We start from the raw sequence: 21240 nt of genomic DNA, 5'->3' as shown, positions 1-21240 counted from the left end.
TGTGGTTCCCCTCAAGAGAAAGTTTTAGTGCCTTCAGTTAGGGAACATAATTGTTCCATTTTCCATTGCAGTTATATTTTTTTAGTTGCCTTGACTACTTGTGAACCCTGTTTGAACTTCATGAATTTCAACTTCACACATTTTCACCCTGTGGACCATATTGTACATTGTTTGTACCCTGGAAGACTAAAATTTAACAGGACAGTACACTTTTTCTTAGCGTGCACAGGCTGTCAGGAGTTGTTGTGATGGAGGTTATTCATTAATAAAACAGTGTCATGTTACTGTTACTGGTAACTGTCATGACAGATGCCATAAAGTTTGATGTTGCATACTCTACACAGCTGTCATGATATCAAATATTATGACATGGTAACGGTAACAGTAATGGCAGTATGGCACTGTACATAATCTAGACAAATACTAGACAACTTATGACAGCATATAACATCTACCATGACATGATTAAGGCCTGCTTATGCCAAGACTAGGTAGCAAGATTCAACAGTTACCAAACAAGCACACATGCAAGACATTTAAAGCATATGGCTGAGGATTAAATAATCTCATGCATTTCTACATGAATGAAACTTATTTCTGTACAAAAGTTTCATCTTGATCCATTAAATATTAATGCATTACACTGGCAATCATTGGGTCTCTAGAGTTTTAGGAGCGTTCAGTGTTCCACAATGTAAGAAACCTATCAAACAACCTGGTGTTTGTTAGCATTCTTACTAGCCGATGTGCCTACACCTTCACTTCTAAAATAAAATAAGCTATACAGGAGCAAAATGTGACCAGCTTTCTTGGTTTTCCATTGCTGGCCTCAGACTTATTTTCTTGCTAAAATTCCTCACAGAGACAACTGCACAGTGCAGACAAAGCATTTTTCTTACAGTATATCTCCATCTTGTGGCCATTTGATGGTATGCTGAAGAACTTCCATGATGTGCCAACTTTCAACTTTGCTTGTTCATGATTGGTTTTAGGGGTTTGAGGTAACAGCATATGGCATTGTTAATGCATTTGTAAAGTAGTATTCTTGCTACACATACCGTGCCATAGGATCCAAGGTAAAACCTCACTAGTAGTATAGTACTACATAATTGTGTGTGAGTGTATACAGTATGACTATGTGTTTACAGTAGAGTGTGTGTGTAATAGGATCAGGATTAGGTGGGCTGCACTATATTTGGTGGTGTCTTCGCTTTACTCTGATTTCTACTGGGTGCAGGGAGGGGACTAATTTTAGAAGCTGCTGTGAAGCACTTTCTCAGATGCCGGCTTCAGTCTACAAATGCCTGCCAGTCCACGCATTCACAATACCCACCTAACCCTAAGTAAAAGCTTTTTGTGCTTAAACATTAATAATCATATCAATGTGAGAAAGACTCATATACTTACAGTCCAAACAGCATAAATGCCTTAAATGAACTTTCATTTAATTTTCTGTTTTGTTACTGTTATTATTATTATTTTTGTTTTAAGCTATTGTCACTTGATTTTCATGTTTTTTCACTCTTTAGTGCTGTGTCTTCATTTTTCTATATGATGTTCATTTTGCTGTTATGTATGAAAATCACACTGAAATGCCTTTGTGTATGAAATGTGCCATATAAATAATCTTGCCTTTACTTGGCTTGCCTCAAATGCAGAATCACATACAAGCAAAGTAGCAAGCAAGCAAGCAAGCAAAATTTATTTATATAGCGCTTTTTACAACAGGTGTTGTCACAAAGCAGCTTTACAGAACAATCAGCATTACAGAGAGAAGAGAAAAGAAGAGAGAAACTCCGGGTCCGAGCCCCCAAGAGCAAGCCAGCGGCGACGGTGGCAAGGAAAAACTCCCTAAAAGAGGAAGAAACCTTGAGAGGAACCAAGACTCAGAAGGGGAACCCATCCTCCTATGGTCGACACCGGACAGCGAACATTATTAGTAAGAAGTATTATAGTAAAGTGGGAAAAGAAAGAGAGAGATCTGAGGGTGAGGACTGCACAGCGCTGTACAGCAAGAAGCTCAGTGGTGGTCAAACCGGTCCAGAAGGCTGGTGAGCAGCGGCACCAATCAAGGCAGTAGAGGCAACAGCATCAGGCGCACAGGATGGGCAGCTGATCAGCTCGGCAGAGAAAGGAGAAGAAAAAAAAAAAAAAAAAAATGGTTGAGTTGACCAAGGTTGAGTTGACCAAGACTGGAACCTGCACTGGAGAAGTGCAAGAATCTTACGGTGAAGTCTTTTAAAAACATTCAGATATTTAGCCTACCGAGCAGAAGTAGTGAGGAAGGCGAGTCAGTGATGTAAACTTCTCCTGCCCTCAGATATAGAACAATGGATGTGTTGTCATGACCTGCCACCACTGCGGATGATGTGAAATGTAGTTTTAAGATTTCTAGTTGCCATCTAATATCATTTCTTTTTAAAAGACAAAAAAGTTGTCTGTTTAGTTTACTAAAAGGTTTACATTTGCAAACTCTCCCACCCATCCAGACTTCCAGAACTAATTTCTATGATTAAATAATGACAAATGTTTCATTACTGTCCAAGAAGTCAAGAATAAACAAACAACCTAAAATTATGGGTTTAAATGTTTTTAATGTTACTTCACATACCCTTTAGGATAATACTTCAATTCGGTTGTAAATTTAAGAACTTAGAATAAACATAGTTGTTACCATCACAGCTATCAGCTAACACTGACTGTGCAATAGACTGAGATGTTCTACAGTCATTTATTGTAAATGTACAAAGCCCATCTATACGGACAGGTGACAAAGATAAAACCTGAAACATAACAGGTGCAGACACTTCCAGACAAATGTGCTGCATGATATAATTAAGCAATTAACATCCTAGCACGCTCAGTGGCGTGTATAAAAATGCTGCGCTATTAGCAGGAGGTAGTAGTGGTATCTGTATGCCACAAATAAGTGCAGATATGTTCTACAAGCAGTGCAAACCACTATTACTATAACCAACTATAACCAACATTATAGTCATTGGTGTTTCGGTCACGTTCCAAAAGAAAATTCAAACGCAGCAGTCACTCAGTCACCTTCCACTGTCTTTTTTTGGGGTTAGCATTAGCCTAAACTGATTGCTGCACTTCCTCATACGGCCTGAAAATCCAACTGGCTCTGTCTCAGGGCCTCGTCAGTGCAACAAGCCATGGACCAGCTGGTATTGATACCGAGAAAGACAAATATTTTTCAAATTCAAGCAGTATATGATGGTCGGACGTGTGAGTGCATATAACACAAGTATAAGACAAATGACTTAAGAAATTCAACAAAGCTAAAGCTGGCTTTTTAAATTTAAATGTCCTGTTCCACCTTAAACGCTGCAGCAGCTACATTCAGATGTCTGTACAGGACCATTTCGCATTTCGTTTTTGTTGGGCCTGCAGGACCAGGGTTAGAAAGCAATACTGACATAGGTTTATCTATATATTGTTCAGTTTTGTTTTTAGTATTTTGCTCAATAAAAAATATTTCAGGCTTATTTTGGTTTAGTGGTTCCTACAGTAAAAGGGTTTCTAAAAGTAATGGAACATCACAGAGTAATAAGCTATGTTTAACCAAAAAGTATGAAGCCTACATAAAGTGGCTTACATAAAGTCGTCGTAAAGCAGAAAAGACATTGTTGTAGAAACAATGTAGAAACAAAGCAGAAAAGTGTTGTATAAACCACTCATCCATATTTGAATGAAAATTGGGATGAAAAAAATTTGCCAAGTACATAAAATGAGGTTTCAAGATCATGGAAAAATAAGCAGTATTTTATGCTCTGAAATGCTGGAGGCATGTCTGCTGAAAGCACTGAAACTAGACCCAATCGCGGGAAATGTGCAGCCTCTCTTCGGCTTTAAATTGGCCAGAATGTAACTGCTGCACCATTTAATCCGAAAAAGAAGCTGGTGAATAGGAAGCCAATTTCAGCTTCCTACTAATGTTAGCATATCCGTTAGATCCTTGGTTTGGCCAGCAAAGCCTCTCTTGGAGTGAAATGAAGCCACTAGCAGTTCTTCAGCTGACACAAACACACAGAATTCATTCCGTCTAGCAGCTTTACCGGCCTTCTACAGGCATAAATGTTTCAGAGACCAGAGCCAGAATCCAATTTGGAGCCAGGAGACACTGACCCAAGAATCAACCTTGCTCCTCTCTTGTAACAGAATGGGCTTTTTTTTTCTTTCTGCAAGATATGAACAGATAATACTGACTAGCATAACCGAGCCAGTAAAGTTAGGCTGGGAGAACCATTGATGCTAACACAAAATTTTATACCATTACATTACATCCTTCACCATATTTTCCACAAGTGGCAGTGCAGTAGGAGAGCACTACAGGCCTGAATGCCTAACCTCTCCAGTGAGGGTGTCTGGTGTGGAGGCATATTGCTGGCATGGTTTGGGTCTACTTGCCCCCCCATTACAAATATTTTCTGATTTATAATCTGTATCCTATGTTATACTTTATCCTGATTGGAGCTGACCCTTCCAGAATAATAATGCCCCTATCCACAGGGCATGAAGGATCACCAGATGCATTGATGAGTAGAAAAATTATGTAAATTATATTCCATGCCTCTCACAGTCACCAGCTCTCAACTGAACACTTCTGAGAATATTTGGACCAACATGCTAAACAGCACTTGACACCGGCATTATTGTAACACCAACAGAGGGAATACAGGAGGCCCATAGGCTTGTAGAATCTACGAAAGCACACAAGAAAGTTATTCTGGTGGCTCGCAGTGGTCCAACATCTTACTAAGACACTTCATGTTGTTTTCTTTCTTTACGATGTCACCTGTCTGTATATGTTAGGTGTACCTTATAAACTGGCCAACTGGTGTATGCAACATGGCGGGTGTACATATTAAACTGGCAATTTAGTGTGTGTCACATTTAAGGACAGTGTATACCATGTGGCCATTTATTGTGCCATACATAATACTGTTAACATTTGGTAGCTATGAAATTAAAATAACTTTTTTTTTTAAATACAGGGAGATAAAACATTGGCTTGCCTTCTTAGAGTAGAATTTGTAAATGTGACAAAAAAGTAACATTAACTACAAAACACAGGCAACAAACTCCTAGGGGGCAATTTTACCTTTTAAAGGAATAGCTCAGCAAAAATTTGCATGATTTTCCACTTACCTTAAATGCAGATAATCGGTAGAGACAGGACAGGTATCCAAATTTTGCTTCTTTAGTTTTGACCTGTGCCCTGCGATGGACTGGCGACCTGTCCAGGGTGTATCCTCCCCCCCGCGACCCTGAGGGAGAAGCGGCTTAGAGAATGGATGGATGGATGGATAGTTTTGACCTGGAGCTACAAGGCAAATGTTGCTAACCAAAAGTAAATAGTCTCTCAAACCGTTCCTGCCAATATATGGCCCAAACGTCTCTCAAACAGCATATTTGACCAAAATGAATAGTTTTTCTGAAAAATGTCCTCTATTGCATTCCTGTGGTATATAAAAATGTTAAGAACCCAATACATTTTGCCCTGTGTACATTCGTCTTTGGCACATCACTGGATCCTCTGAATTATGCGGTCATTAAAGAGTTGAAATATTAATATTGACACATATAAGCTAAAGCTACTGCGCACTGAATTGGCATCATTAGACTGTCAGCCTCCTGCTTTGCCAGTGTGACAGCTGATCCCTGTACAGACTGAGTGCAGATGAAAATAATTCAGAACAAAAAAGCAGGTTTCCCTGCAGTTATGTGTTTTTCATTTAAAACTCAATGAAACATGAAGGTTGTTCTGAAATGCTCTACAAACTTACCTGCAGTCAGATTAATTTAGTACAGACTCAGTTTAATATTACAGCTCAGCCCCTGATCAGCTGATTTAGGCTGTCAAAATATCCTAATTGTTATTTTAATGCTGGTAACAATTTTCTGTGGACATTTTCACAGGACTTTCGCCAGCTTCTTGTTGAATTGTCTCGTTCCACCTCAAATGGTGCAGCAATCACATTTTGAACTGCTGCGCCATTTTAAGGTGGAACAGGAAAATTCAAGCAGCCGGAGAAACGCTGATAGCAGCCGGGCTGAAACGCGTGATATGAGCAGGCTTCTCTATTTCTACTTGACAGCTGAGCAACATTAACTTATTTTTGATGTTTCACGGAACCAACAGGTGAGTATTATTTTGTCACGTCTGCCAATGACGCACGACTACGGTGGTCTCGTGTTAATCTACGGTGGGGGTTTGTTAAGCTAGCTGGCTAACGTTTGCTAGCCTACCTGGCTAGCTGTATGGCTAAAGAATTAGCTTAAACCGTTACAAGGTCACGACAAAATAACATGAGCTATAGTTGATGACCAAAACTGCTAAAATGTGACACATCAGGTCTGTCTGACGATAATCATTATGCCAATAATGACGGGAATAGCTATTCTCCTCACCTGTAAGCCTGGCAGTGCTGCTGTGGGTCAGATGGCCGTTAGACCGGTCGGGCTTTTCCGTTGAATTTTAAATGAGATGGCTTGTGCGCGCGGACCGCAGCAGAAACGACACCCACCCTGAACGACTTGCGTAACTTAACGTATATATATTTGTAAATGCATCTCAGTATGGCAGGGTCACCTAGCTGGTTAATCCCCATCCATCAGAATCAAAGTGAACAATTATTAGTCTTTCTTCGGTTTTTTGTTTCCGAAATTGTATGTAGTAAGGATGACCAGCATCACCCGCGCTGTTTTTTATACCCGTTTTCATAAAGGCCCCGCCCCCCTGTGCTGGGATTGGTTAGAAGTTCAGGGTTACTAGCAGTCCACCATTCACTCTGCCCATATGTCCAGCCCATATCCCCGGAGGCCCCGCCCCTTCCCCCGGACACTTGGGCTGTGCGCGTTGGCTGAGTATGAACTCCTAACCAATCCCAACGGAGGAGCGCGCGGCCTGTCGGAAAACAGGCGGGAAAGAAAACACCGCTCTCATTCCAGCCCCCTACTGTCGCACTCTTGCCCCCTTCCCCCCACCCGGTGGTACCATGGCGTCTGGCGAGGAGGACGGAGCGGTGGAGGAGAAAGAAACTAATAACAAGAAAAAGCGGACGAAAAGCGCCATCGCCACCGCATGGCTCACGTTCTACAACATCGCCATGACGGCCGGGTACGTGGCTCCCCCTCACTCTCGCTCTCACTTACGAACGAAAACAGCGCACTTTAGCTGAGGTGGGCTGACGGCCGTTACTCTCTCCCAGTGTTGCCCTTTATAGCTGGCTAGCTCCCCGTTTTAACGGTCGTTAACCGACCTTAGTAAAACCACACAGCGGCTTAAATCAGCAAAGGAAAGAGCGCCTCGACGCCGTTTGCCCCCTGGTTAGGGAGTTTCGGCCGCTGTGTGAGGGAGTAACCGAAAGTGGGTTTTCCGTGTCTACTCGCGTCTACCTTTCCAAATACGGTCGACTTCAGGGCGGCAGCGGCGTGCCCGCCCCGGCACTCCGATAAGTTTAGCCGCACGCTGACACTGGAGCTTCGCTTTAGGAGAGCGGAGTCCTCAACAGACGCCTCCGTACGTTACGACAATAACGGACACAGAAAGCTCTTTAAAATAGCGTCCATTAACGACGCCAACGCAGCGGTTAATAACCTATTAAACTCCTAGAGGCGTCAAACGGTGACTAAGCGGTGTAAGAGTGTTTAAGTCTACACTCTTAACTTCTCCAAAGGTTCTTTAGTAAAGGGTCTGGCTCTATTCAGAATCACGAGTTCTATCTAGAACCATTTCATGCTTATAAATAGTTCTTTGCGTGGTGAAATGGTTCTTCAGATCGATGAAGAATGTGCTGTATATGGTTCTATAAAGAACTGTTTTGAAAATGGTTCTGGTTAGGAGCTTGACATCATAATAATAGCAGAACCCCTTGTGGTGCCATATAGAACCATTTTGAAAAGGTTCTATATAGAACCATATACAACACATTTTCCATCTATCTGAAAAACCATTTCCTCAAGCAAAGAACCATTTAAGCCTGCTGGTGGTTCTTTGAGTGTCCATGGCTCTATACAGAACTATCGTCTTTACTTTGAAGAACCTTTGAAGAACCATAGTTTTTTAAGAGTGTAGGCTAAGGTTAAACGGCAACATTAGTCTTAAGTTTAGGCTTAATTTGGAACCGACCTCTGAAGTTGTAGGTAGCTCAGCAAGAACTCGACACAACTGAAGACAAAGACTGAAAATTACAGTTAGGTGTTTTAACTGTATTTGCCATGGTGTGTCTCGCAGTGTGATTAAGCAGTGTGTATGATTTTTGGGTAGTGTTGTAAAAGTATGTGTGTGACTGTCAATATGTTGATATTAATACCGACGATCTAAGCATAAGCCATGCATAATGGTCCATGGACCTAAATAACAAGTTGATGTTTAGGGTTCAGAATCAGTGGCTGTAATCCTCGATCTTGTCGAGTGATATAAGTTTATTGTATGACTCTTTTATATGTTTGACCTTCAGGTGTGTCTGCCTGAATCTTTATTGATTGTATGTTATAATTCAAAAGAACATAACAAGCATGCTTGCCTAATTTTGAACAAATATTGGGAAATACACAGTTTGGCTCATTTTAGGGCTGTTCCTCTAAAGGATTACTGCAATTAGGAGTTTCTCCTGTATTCTTCAAGTAGTAGTGGTGACCTTTATTGGTGATTTGGTAAAGAAAGGAGGCTGTAATACTAAGGCAAACTCTTTAAAGAAACCTAATGAAGCCAGAAGGAATAGGTACCTTTGAGCACACAGCTCCTCTGTTTAACCCTGTAGCTTTCATGTTTTGCAGCATCTCTCTGATCTTCTGCTCCTAAATGTCCTAATTTTAAGTGATGTAATTAATTCTGTCACCAGTCCAGCCTCAGCCCAGTGGTACTGTAATAAAATCCCACTTTATTTCCCTTAGCAATTGTGTTAAAAAAATACATTATGAGAAAAAACGAAATAGCTATCCAGTAAACAGCTCTTTGATAAAAATGAAGCCTTCTTGAGTTTACTGGCTAACAGTTTCTCAGAGAGCAGCTACTGAGCTTTTCAAACAGACAGATGCGTTCTTGTGGACTAATGACCTTGAATTGAATATGACACAGCTGGCACAAACCTGAGTCTCAGTGATAGAGCCTAAATGCACTCCCAAACAGTGCTTTTCCTGTAGTATAACATGGAGAAAAACACTTTTTTTGAGAATACATAGTAGTGATGCACTGATCATGAATTGTTATGACCAATTCCGATTTTTTGACCAATTTTTATTTGCCTTTTAGCTACATTTAAATTAAGATAGATAGATTATTACATCATAAAATTGCAAAAGAAATGAGCCAAAATAAAAATAATAAATTGACCAATTTCGGTGTCATATTGTAGCATGGATACATCTATATGCATTTAGAGTGACATCACGAATGTGATGAACTGTGTTTTGTACAATGTTTATTGCTTAACTGTGTATACTGAATGTGCTGTATGTGATCTAGGTGGCTGGTGCTGGCTCTTGCGATGGCTCGGTACTATCTCCAGAAAGGCACACATAAGGGCGTGTACAGAAGTATAGCAAGGACACTTAAGTTTTTCCAGACATTTGCTGTGCTAGAGGTATGTGCTTCATTTTTGTTTCTCTCTCTCTCTCTCTCTCTCTCTCTCTCTCTCTCTCTCTCTCTCTCTCTCTCTCTCTCTCTCTCTCTCTCTCTCTCTCTCTCTCTCTCACACTCTCACTCTCTCTCTCACTCTCTGACACTTATGCCCAATCCCATTTTACCATTGCCCCTACCACTTAGCCCTTAGCATTCAAGCCTAGGGGTAGGGTGTTGTAATTTTTGTTGAGATAGAGGGGTAGAACGAATTGTTAGGGCTCTATGGCACAATCAAAAACAGTGTGTAATGAGAAAAAAAGAAAAAACAGCAAGATGGCTGCACAAGTAAGCAAAGAAACCCACAAATTTGAGTAAAAATTAGAATAACCATTGAATTGTCTAAGTTTAATGGCGTTTCAATTTTGTATGGTCCTTTTCTTAATAACAAGCATGTAAAATCACTAATAGTATATATAGCTAATGTATTGGTAGCTAACTAGCTAACTTCCTCCTTAAATAGTCCAGCAGTGCGAACGCCTGAAGCGCCAGAATGTAACTGCTGCTCAGTTTAAGGTAGAACAGGAAAATTAAAACGAGAAGCTGGCGAGCAGCTGACTTCAGCTTCATATCACCGAAGAATTGGGGGTGGGTGATAATAAATAATTATCGGATCCCTCCTCTCTGAAAGGATATGATGCCCTAAATGTAACTAAAGCCCAGCAGCGAGGTTGCTGAAGTTTACCACTCATCTGCTGTCACTACACACGGGCAGGGTTACAGACAGAGCAGCGCTAGTAGCCTGTTAATGAAGTAATGTTCTTTTTTGTTTGAGGGTCCCATTTCGTAGGCGAAGATTTCAACCACTACCTGTTGCCAAGGGGTAGAGGTAAAAATAAGAAATGAGATTGGGCTTTAGTGATCCCAACCCTGTATCTTATCCCTTCTGCTTGTCTTACTGCCTCTTCTTTGTTTTGTTTTTTTTGTTTGTTTGTTTGTTTTTTTTTTGAAGGGGGGGTGGGGGGGTGATGTTTCTATCAACCATCCCTTTGCTTTAAACCTCGCTGTGTTTTCCTTTCCTACCTATTTTCATCTTATGTTTCAGGTTGGGCACTGTGCAATTGGTATGTATTTCCTATTCACCATGAGCACTTCAGCAGATTACATTGTAGTTAGGGAGTAGATCAAAAAACACTTGTGTATGAATCTGTTATAGGAATTGTGCGGACATCTGTGATTGTGACTGGGGTCCAAGTGTGCTCCCGGATATTCATGGTTTGGTTCATCACTAATAGTATCAGACAGGTGAGTACAAACATGCAAACACAGAAATTAGCCATTGATTTTCAAACTGGGGAAAATAGTCATGGAGATTACACTTATACTTTATTAAACATAGTTGGAAATATCATTTGTTATTTTGTTAAATGTTTAAGAATTTAAGGGGAAGATAGAGAAATCTTTCGCTAACTAGGCTAACCACTCTAGCTGACATTTGAAAACCTAGTGATTTCCCTTAGCTATACCAGTGCTGTCATCTAAAGTGTAACTCTACAGCTCTGCACTAATTATGGACAAAGTCCTTTTTTTCTTTTTGTTTGTTATCTGTTCCTTAAGTCTTATGGGTACTTGAATATCAAAATGAGTCAGAATGCACAGCCCTAATAGCAGTTATCGATACGGGTACTGCCATTGTTTAATTATTAAATGTTAGATTTGTTCAGAGCCACAAGACCAAAATGTTATTGTTCAAATGTTTTTAGACTGTCTGTAGACAACACCACATGGGACAAACATGACAGAATGGAAGCAGGAGGTGGTTAAGTTAATTGCTGTTCCCGTAAACGAAGAATTTGGTATTGCCCCCACATGTGGTGAAACTGAACATCGGCAGACTACTGGTCTGACCATTCTAAGAGGGTGAAGTCCTGTAAAGATTCTTCAGGACCTAAAACTTGTAAATATGTCAGGACAGGCTACAAATCCTGTGACACATTTTTAGTGAGGAGTTGTTGATAGAGCTGCAGCTTTCTGAGTAGAGACTAGCCTGTGTGGGAGCTGGTATGAGTTCTGTATAGCACAAGTTTACTCAGTACTGCTTGTTTTGCCTCCCTAAGCTTAGAAAGTAGTTTTTTTGAACCATTTAAAACACTTATGGTCAGAGTGAGGCATCAAACCTGACTTATATAAAACCAGTATACAGCTCAAACAAGGATATCGCAATAGATAAGAATATAGACATTATTTTATAGAAAAAAAGGACTCCTGACCATGACACCTGTATGAGCTTGTTGGACATCCCTTCCTTAAACCATGAGCATGAATGTGGGGTTGCCACCCCCCTTTGTGGCTATAACAGCCTCCACTCTTGTGGGAAGGCTTTCCACAAGATTTCGGAATACATCTTTGGAAATATGTGCCATCCACACCGAACCCATCTAACCATGTCTTTATGGACCTCACTTTGTGTAGAAGTGCACAGTCATGCCGGAACAGGAAAAAGCTTTTGCCAAACTGTTGCCACAAATTTGGATGCATATCATTGTCTAAAAAGTCTTTGTATGCTGTAGTATTAACAGTACCCTTCACCGGAAAAAAGGGACTTGGTCCAAACCCTGACCGTCCCAGAATACTATCCCTCCTCCACCAAAATTTACTTTTGGCACTGTACATTCCAGTATATAGCGTTCTCCTGGAATACGCCAAACTCAGATTCATCCATCAGACTGTCAGATAGTGAAATGTGATTAATCGCAATAGAAAACACTTTTTCACTTCTCCAGAGTACAGTGCCATTCTTTTGACCACTCCAGCAGATGGTTGCCATTACACATACAGTGCATCCGGAAAGTATTCACAGCGCTTCACTTTTTCCACATTTTGTTTTGTTACAGCCTTATTCCAAATTGAATTAAATTAATCTTTTTCCTCTAAATTCTACACAAAATACCCCATTGTGACCATGTGAAAAACGTTTTCTCGAGAGTTTTGAAAATTTATTAAAATTAAAAAACAAAGAAATCATATTTACATAAGTATTCACAGCCTTTGCTTAATACTTTGTAGAACCACCTTTGGCAGCAACTACAGCCTCAAGTCTTTTTGAATATGATGCCACAAGCTTGGCACACCTATCTTTAGGCAGTTTTGCCCATTCTTCTTTGCAGTACCTCTGAAGCTCCATCAGGTTGGATGGGAGACGTCTGTGCACAGCCATTTTCAGATCTCTCCAGAGATGTTCAATCGGATTCAAGTCTGGGCTCTGGCTGGGCCACTCCAGGACATTCACAGAGTGGTCCTGAAGCCACTGCTTTGAGATCTTGGCTGTGTGCTTCGGATCGTTGTCCTGCTGAAAAATGAACCGTCGCCCCAGTCTGAGGTCAAGAGCGCTCTGGAGCAGGTTTTTATCCAGGATGTCTCTGTACATTGCGGCATTCATCTTTCCCTCTATCCTGACTAGTCTGCCAGTTCCTGCTGCTGAGAAACATCCCCATAGCATGATGCTGCCACCACCATGCTTGACTGTAGGGATGGTATTGGCCTCGTGATGAGCAGTGCCTGGTTTCCTCCAAACATGACGCCTGGCATTCACACCAAAGAGTTCAATCTTTGTCTCATCAGACCAGAGAATTTTGTTTCTCATGGTCTGAGAGTCCTTCAGGTGCCTTTTTGCAAATTCCAGACGGGCTGCCTTGTGCCTTTTACTAAGGAGTGGCTTTCGCCTGGCCACTCTGCCATACAGGCCTGATTGGTGGATTGCTGCAGAGATGGTTGTCCTTCTGCAAGGTTCTCCTCTCTCCACGGAGGAACGCTGGAGCTCTGACAGAGTGATCATTGGGTTCTTGGTCACCTCCCTGACCAAGGCCCTTCTCCCCCGATCGCTCAATTTAGACGGCCGGCCAGCTCTAGGAAGAGTCCTGGTGGTTCCGAACTTCTTCCATTTACGAATGATGGAGGCCACTGTGCTCATTGGGACCTTCAACGCAGCAGTAATTTTTCTGTATCCTTCCCCAGATTTGTGCCTCGAGACAATTTTGTCTCGGAGGTCTACAGACAATTCCTTTGACTTCATGCTTGGTGTTTGCGCTCTGACATGCAGTCAACTGTGGGACCTTATATAGACAGGTGTGTGCCTTTCCAAATCATGTCCAATCAACCACAGGTGGACTCCATTTAAGCTGTAGAAACATCTCAAGGATGATCAGTGGAAACAGGATGCACCTGAGCTCAATTTTGAGCTTCATGGCAAAGGCTGTGAATACTTATGTAAATATGATTTCTTTGTTTTTTAATTTTAATACATTTTCAAAACTCTCGAGAAAACTTTTTTCACATGGTCACAATGGGGTATTTTGTGTAGAATTTTGAGGAAAAAGATTAATATAATTAAATTTGGAATAAGGCTGTAACAAAACAAAATGTGGAAAAAGTGAAGCGCTGTGAATACTTTCCGGATGCACTGTAGTGACACATGAAAACCTCATGAAGCTCCCAATGCACAGTTCTTGTGTTGATGTTGCTTTCAGAAGCAGGTTGGAACTGTAATGAGTGATGGAACAGTGGACAAACGATTTTTATGCACTATGCACTACCCTTCAGCACTAGGCAGCCCTGCTCTGTAAGTTCTACCGTTTGTGGCTGAGCTGTTGCTGCTCCTAGCTTCAGTTTCTCTATAATAGCACTTACAGTTGACCGGGGCAGATCTAGCAGGGCAGAAATTTCAAAAACGGACTGATTTTATACACCTGTTAACAATAGGTGTGGCAAAAAAATGAACGTTAGGAGGGGTGTTAACATATTTTATAGTGTATATTTATTTTTTAAAACACAGAAACCCAGACTTAAAAGAATTTGCCTATGCCTGTTTTTCAGAGAATGACCATTTGCCTATTACTGCTGTTTACTGCTTTTTAGGTCCAGAATCAGGAGAGTGTGATATTGTTTCTGGTGGTGTGGACAGTCACCGAGATCACACGTTACTCCTTCTACACCTTCAAACTGCTTAACCATCTGCCATACTTCATCAAATGGGCCAGGTGCAAAAGCAACAGCATGGAACCTCCCAGTTTGTGCATGGTCTTGGCTCCACCTAGCAGCATGTAGTTTTCTTACCCTCACACCAACATCGGTTAGAAAAAGTTTTGTTTTTTGTCTTCCTGTGTCACCTAATACACATCTAGTATACAGAAATGCTTAAAAATGCCTATTTTGTTTACAACAATTAACATGGCAAAGAAGAAACGGTAAATAATTTATTTTTATTAACCTGGTTATGGTGTGACCATAATGTTGATAACAATGATACTGTGCTTTGTTGCTAAATAGTTGAGGATATTGCATGGGTTAAGCATGGAGTGCAAAATCACTAGTAATAATTTTAAACTAATGATTTTAAAAATATGTATAGGGATTATTTATAGATTACATGTAACATGTTGTCAGATGTAAAGGGAATAGAGAGAACTTGTGTGGGTGATGATAAAGGCACCCAGTGTTAATGTCCTTTTTACTTCTAACTCCTATACTTTGAAGGAATAAAAAAAAACTGGCCACTTTGTCCACCTTAGTGAACTTTGAGATTTTTTGCAAATGCCTACTTTACAAGCAGTACTCAGCCATTTGCTTCATCTGCACCAACTTAGAAAGTTTCATACAGACTTTTAATGATTAGCAAGTTAAAAACACATGGTCTCTTTTGCCACATGGGTTTAAAACATTTTACAGGCCACATTTTTTAACAAAGCCACAACACGAGTTACAGGAATATTTTAAAAATAGGACCACCATCAACCATTTCACAAGTTTTCAGCAGCTTTTTCTGAGACCCATTAGGCTAAGATGTTTTCTTTTTCATTAAAATTGTGATATGAATATTTTATGAAATCCGCAGCCAGTCTTGTTAGCTCAAGTCTGACGTTTTTCTGATCTTATTTGCTTAATCTTATTATATTTTCTATAATGTCTTCCTTAGACTTCGAAAGTTCTCATGTGCATCATAGCTGTTTTACTTTGGGAAGGTTTCATAAAAACAACATAAACACAGAGTTTAACAAACTAAGAAACACATTTCCCAACATTTCTTTTTTCAGCCTTTATAGGTTCATTCTTTGTGGAAGTGTATATTTAGTAAATATTTAGTGCAGTTGTTTTGCCCAAACTACAACCTATCACCAAATAACAATTCAAATTTCTGAATGTGATTTTTGACTAAACTTTTTGTTCAGTCTCTAACAACCGTAGCACACAGTTAACACTTCTAATGCAGAAGGTGGCAATAGTTTACACTGGGTGGCAATAAAGCAATGATGTGATTCTCTGATGCAGAATTGCACATTTGTTAAGTCACATGCACATACAAATTGCTGTTAAGGCAAGAATGATTATATCATCGACCAGTTATTTTAATTATGAAACTAAAACGGGACCCTAGTCAATGACCAATAAAGACACATTGCAGTAGGGATGGATATGGAAGAATGGACTGCATATAGGATGATTTGAGCAGAGGATTTATGTGGCTTCACTGAGTACAAGTGCTCGGACCCCAAACGTCACTGGTGACCCTGACAATAGCAACACTTATGTTTTCAGTTAGCTTGAATAGGGTTAGTAAAGACTAGTTACAGGACGTGGGTGGATGAATAGCAAAAATATCACAATACAGTACACTATGTGCATCACAGTATTTATTTTTTCTGATTTTTAATACGTTGGAACAGACAAAATAGAACCTGTAATGCCACATATAAATAATAATAATAATAATAATACACCTACAACGATTTTTACAGTTAAACAGGCCCAATGATGCTCACTTTGTAATGAAACATTGTGTTCTGTAAGTACTGACAGTATTCATGATATGTTGGGAACAGTAATCTGGCATAGCTTCACTCTTCAACAAGGTGCTATAGAAAGGGGTGAAACTCACATCAGGTGAATTTCATGACATCTTAAGGATGTGTGTGTGTGTGTATTTGTCTATGTATCTTAGTTAGGCCCCTTGTACAAGACTCATGTTCAGCTGCTCCTGTTTTTAAGACTGTTTTGGGCATGGAATGCCTGTCCACTATTAGCATCTCTCCCCCTACATGTACACACGCTTCTGTCCTTCTCCCCAAGACTTCAGTTTCCCATGAGCCTTGTGCCTCAAACTCCAAATTCTTACACCTCTTAAGCACTAAACATACACAGTCTAAATATAGAGCACCCTCGTTTTCAACTTGCCCTGTAACTGCTAGACAAGTGATTTTATTTATGGTGGAGATGACTGGAGTTAGGTTAGGTGGTGCTCAGAAACTAGCTCACTTAGCTTGAGTAACATGAAGGGGTTTTGATGTTATGTAAACTCCGCTGGCTCTTAAATCATCCATACAGTCTCAGTACCTTCAATGTAATCACATCCTTATATTGGAGATTAGCTCTTGTGTGTTGAGGCTGTCTGGTATGAGTGTCTTCATTGTTGATCTAGTTTCAGTGTGCTAAGTCAGCTAAAGCATGCCAGCTGTCCATAGTGAGGTCATCAGGCGGTGCCTAATATTTGCTTGGCACTAGTACACAGGGATGATAAAACAGCTGGCATTATGTCAGCTGGCAGACACCCCTACACCTCTGTGGTGGTGCAGTGAATTGTAGATTTTTAAGTGATTGCGAAAAGAAAACATGCACTGATTTGTTGCTGATAGGGGTTCAGAGTAATTCATGATAATTATGTATTTTCTTAAACAACGGGGAATCTAAATCAATAATTTCTTGCTTTTGTGGGAGCACACTATACACATCTAAAATACCTTTACTTGCCTACTAAGTGGCTGAAGTATTTCTCTAATATATTATTATATTTCAGGCTTGGTCCATTTATTTATTTGCACATGAGTGTAGATAGTACCAAAAACTACAAACTTCTTATTACCCTTTTCAAAGTTCCAGGCTTAATACATCCTAAAGCTTAATAATTGGTAATTACATGGGAAACACTGCAAAATACCTGAGTTGTTCTTAAGTTACAGGAGTTACACTGAAAATCTGGACCCATCAAAATATCAAATTAGACTAAATACTGGTCTTCTTCAAATGTAGACGCATTTGGTAAATGTCAGTGGAGGTATCTAGACTCTAATTACTGCTTACTCTGTTCATCATTCAACTAAGAATGATTTAAGAAGTTGGGAAAGTGATTTAACTCTTTCACAGTAGCTATAAATTGCTTGTTTTGAAAGAGGCCCTTCAGTTGATGGAGTATATTTTGTTGGAAATGTGTACGAGTTACAAAACCAGAAGCAATCTGGATTTTTGTCTTCGTAGGTGAGCAAGCAAATCAACATTTATAAAAGTGTTTGTGTTTAAAAGCTAGAGCTTTAAAAGCTTTTAAACACCTGCAGAAAGAGGTTAAATCAGGAAAACGCTCATCTAGCCCTCTATGATAAAAGCCTGGTCTGTAATGTGTACGTAACAAAATATATAATGTTACATACATAATTTAAAAAATACACTTAACCATTTGTGTGGATGGTTTTCAGAAACTGGTTTGAAACTTGTGCATTTTGACTTTTCCTACTACTCTCTTCTATTCCCTTTCTCTTTTAGATACAACCTCTTCATTGTCATGTATCCTTTGGGTGTGATTGGTGAACTGATGACCATATATGCTGCTCTACCATATGTTCGGAGATCAGGCATGTACTCTTTGAGGCTCCCGAATAAGTACAACGTCTCCTTTGACTACTACTACTTCCTCATCATCGTAATGCTGTCCTACATCCCACGTAAGAATTCCACTGACCATTAAATACCCACACACTTTTTCCACTTTTGTCCAGATATTCAGCAGAAATGTGTAGCATGTCTGTAGCATGTAATTGTTCATCATAATATGGAAAGTAATAGTGGGAGGTTATCATGTCTTAATCTAGTTGTCAGTGTTGAAATCCTCATATGTGTAAGCTTCAAAAGATTTACTGAATATGAAGTTGCAGAAATGTGATATGACACAGCTCATATCAGTGAAATTACAATGAAGAAAACGCTGAAATAGTTCTTATGCCACAGATTGCAAAAGGTAATTTTAGGACACCACAGTGTTTTGTTTTCAGAGAAAAGAAGTCAAACCAATGTGGTTTAGAAACCAGAAACCATTTTAGATTTGGTCAGTCAGTTTCAAAGACCCTCCCTTTTGCTGTTTAACCACAAATTGATGTGAGGTATTGTGTTGTAAAGAAACTGCATTTTCCTTACTTTCTCTTCACAGTTTGAAGTAGCATGAAAACACTGTTAACGTTATAGTCTGTGTTGGGAAACTGTTACCCTGTTTTGAATGGATTGGTTTGGTTATGTCACAAAAAACAACAAATTTGCATATATTCACTTATTCGGCCTAAAGCAGTTTAGCCCCACCCACTCAACATGATGTAAGGAGTTTTAGCTGAGAATGCTGTTTGAACATGGCACAATATAGGGCAGCCAGTCAGAACAGAGACCTTTAACATATATCAGACTTTTATAAAAACAGCCCATTTAATTCCAAGGGATAATGAGAAGTTCATGTAAAAATACATTCTTATGGGTTTTTGATACATAAATCCATGTTATAAGTAGACCTTCTCAAATGATAATAAAGTTCAGATATATAAAAAGAAATAGGATGTGGGTGCTTTAAAATTTCAGGTTTATTTTTTATCTCTTTTTATACAGTAGGAGGAGGAGTGGTCCTGATTTTCATTTTGTTGTTTTTCTTCCAGTATTTCCTCAGTTATATTTCCACATGCTGCGCCAGAGGAGAAGGGTGCTTCATGGAGAGGTTATAGTGGAGAAAGACGAGTAGAGAAAGACCATGCTGAACCACCAGATAGCAATCAGTGAATGCTCAGAAAACCTCCACACAGTCTTCAGTTCGTGGTGAAGAACACTAGATAACATCAGACTGTACCATTCTGTCTGCAGGGTTACCCCAACCCAAAACCATTCAACAAATTCAATAAATTTGAATTGCTTGAGTACCCATCTATAGATCACATAAATCTCTCCTCAGTTACTGAGACAGGCCCCACCAGACCCATCAACTACATGCTTTTCACTTGGACGGAAATGCTATCAGTTTTATCATCAGATATCACCATAGTGCATACAAGATAAAAAACATTTAGGATGAAATCTTTGACTATATTTCCTCTGCTTCATCACAAAGATGGACTGCCTCTGGATTACTCTCCTTCTGTTTCGGATTACGTCTTTTTTTCTATACTCTGTAGTCTGGACTGAATCTCACCTTTGTACTGGATTAAATCTCTTCTCTAGTTTGGACATAATCTCACCTTCGACTGGACATGATGATTGGATGAAACAATCTCTGGTCTGTATTAAATTGCTGTGTTTCTGCCCTTTCAAAGAAAAGGTAAAGTAACCAGCTAGCTAAACGTCTCTGCTGTGGTATCGTTCCTTTTATTTCTAATTGCATTGAAATAGCTGTATCAAGATTTGTTGCAGATTGACTGCTGATTTTCTAAGGATGCTGTTTGAAAGTTATGAACTGGCTTGTTTACCACAATTTGCAAGGATCAGCAGTAAAATAAGAGCAAGGAAGAGATGGAATAGGATAAAATGAGGAAAGTTGCAAGGAAGAAAGTGCCTGAACTTAGCTTGCTACATTGAGGGTAAAAATGCTTTGGGTAGTATTTAATAAACAGAAACAACCAGAAATAAATATCCTCCTGCAGTTATGTTTACTAAAAGAAAATGATCAAATTTGAAACGGTTTCCATCTCACAGTCCCTGCACATTGGTTGTATAGTAAAGATGGTCCAGCCTGGTCCAATTTATATTTTCAGAATCGTATAAGTCAGAAATAGTATCTTTCAAAATAGTTTTGTGCCAGTACTGTTGTTTTTGTTTTGAATGTAAATACATGAGTTTGGTGTCAGGACGAAGGGAAAGAAAAATGTTGCAACGTTTTGAAATATTTTTTTATACCTCGACTGCACTTTGACTCTTTATGTTGCTTCAATGTTTACATCGCGAACTTAGAGTTTTGAAACTGGTGAAATCTGTTCAGGGATAACTAGAGAAAAGAGCAGCTCAGTGTTGGACTTAAACCTGATCTGAACCCTGACTAGCCTTTTTAGTTTTCAGAGCGTCTGTGTTGCATTTTGGGTGATTCCATGTTAAATTACTTTTTCTTGAAGTCATCTATCGAACATGTTGGAACCACTGCATCAGAAGTAGCACCCAACTGATCTATCGATTGGGCAATAATATCTGCCTAAGGTCTTGTGAAGTTATGCGGGAAACTCTTTAGTAACTCCTAAGCTGACAGCCTGTTCACCTTTATTATAGCAATTTAAGCCAAAAAAACAGTTAAATCTGAACACAAGTCACCTTTATAAGAGACAAGAACTACAACCGTCACCTAAGATCCATAGTGTGAACATGTTATAGCACAAAAACAATAGAAAAATAAGTGCTAATGGACATAACATTCTGGGAAGTTCCAACCAAAACACTGTTAATATTTCTAAGAATTTGTGGATTGTTGATTTGTTTCCTCACATTTTCCTTTGCTTTCCATGTCAATTAGTAGTTTCTGAGTGTAGTGGCTCCAGGATGTGTGATGATCTGATCTGGAAACTTCTTCAAAAGATTTGATATGGAGTGGCCCTTTTTGTTTTTTA

General features: G+C 39.6%; 1 protein-coding gene across 1 annotated transcript; it reads left to right on the top strand.

Annotated features, from left to right (window-relative positions):
- Positions 1-6947: 6947 nt before the first annotated feature.
- hacd1 (3-hydroxyacyl-CoA dehydratase 1) lies at positions 6948-19993 on the top strand. Its single transcript, XM_017725645.2, has 7 exons — positions 6948-7135; positions 9485-9602; positions 10683-10701; positions 10794-10882; positions 14492-14613; positions 18164-18342; positions 19315-19993. The coding sequence occupies exons 1-7, from the start codon at positions 7014-7016 to the stop codon at positions 19395-19397; spliced, it is 732 nt and encodes a 243-aa protein (XP_017581134.1). The 5' UTR covers positions 6948-7013; the 3' UTR covers positions 19398-19993.
- Positions 19994-21240: the final 1247 nt, after the last annotated feature.

The sequence above is a fragment of the Pygocentrus nattereri genome, chromosome 2, assembly GCF_015220715.1.
Source record: "Pygocentrus nattereri isolate fPygNat1 chromosome 2, fPygNat1.pri, whole genome shotgun sequence".
Taxonomy (NCBI): Eukaryota; Metazoa; Chordata; class Actinopteri; order Characiformes; family Serrasalmidae; genus Pygocentrus; species Pygocentrus nattereri.
The sequence above is the reverse complement of the archived record's forward strand: the minus strand, read 5'-3'. Positions and strand labels throughout refer to the sequence as shown.

What these genes read in the sequence shown, in the direction of transcription:
- hacd1 (XM_017725645.2), top strand. Translation starts at nt 7,014, where the DNA reads ATGGCGTCTGGCGAGGAGGACGGAGCGGTGGAGGAGAAAGAAACTAAT. An exon ending in TCACTAATAGTATCAGACAG is followed by an intron (nt 10,883 to 14,491) that starts GTGAGTACAAAC and finishes ACTGCTTTTTAG; the next exon opens with GTCCAGAATCAGGAGAGTGT. An exon ending in TACTTCATCAAATGGGCCAG is followed by an intron (nt 14,614 to 18,163) that starts GTGCAAAAGCAA and finishes TTTCTCTTTTAG; the next exon opens with ATACAACCTCTTCATTGTCA.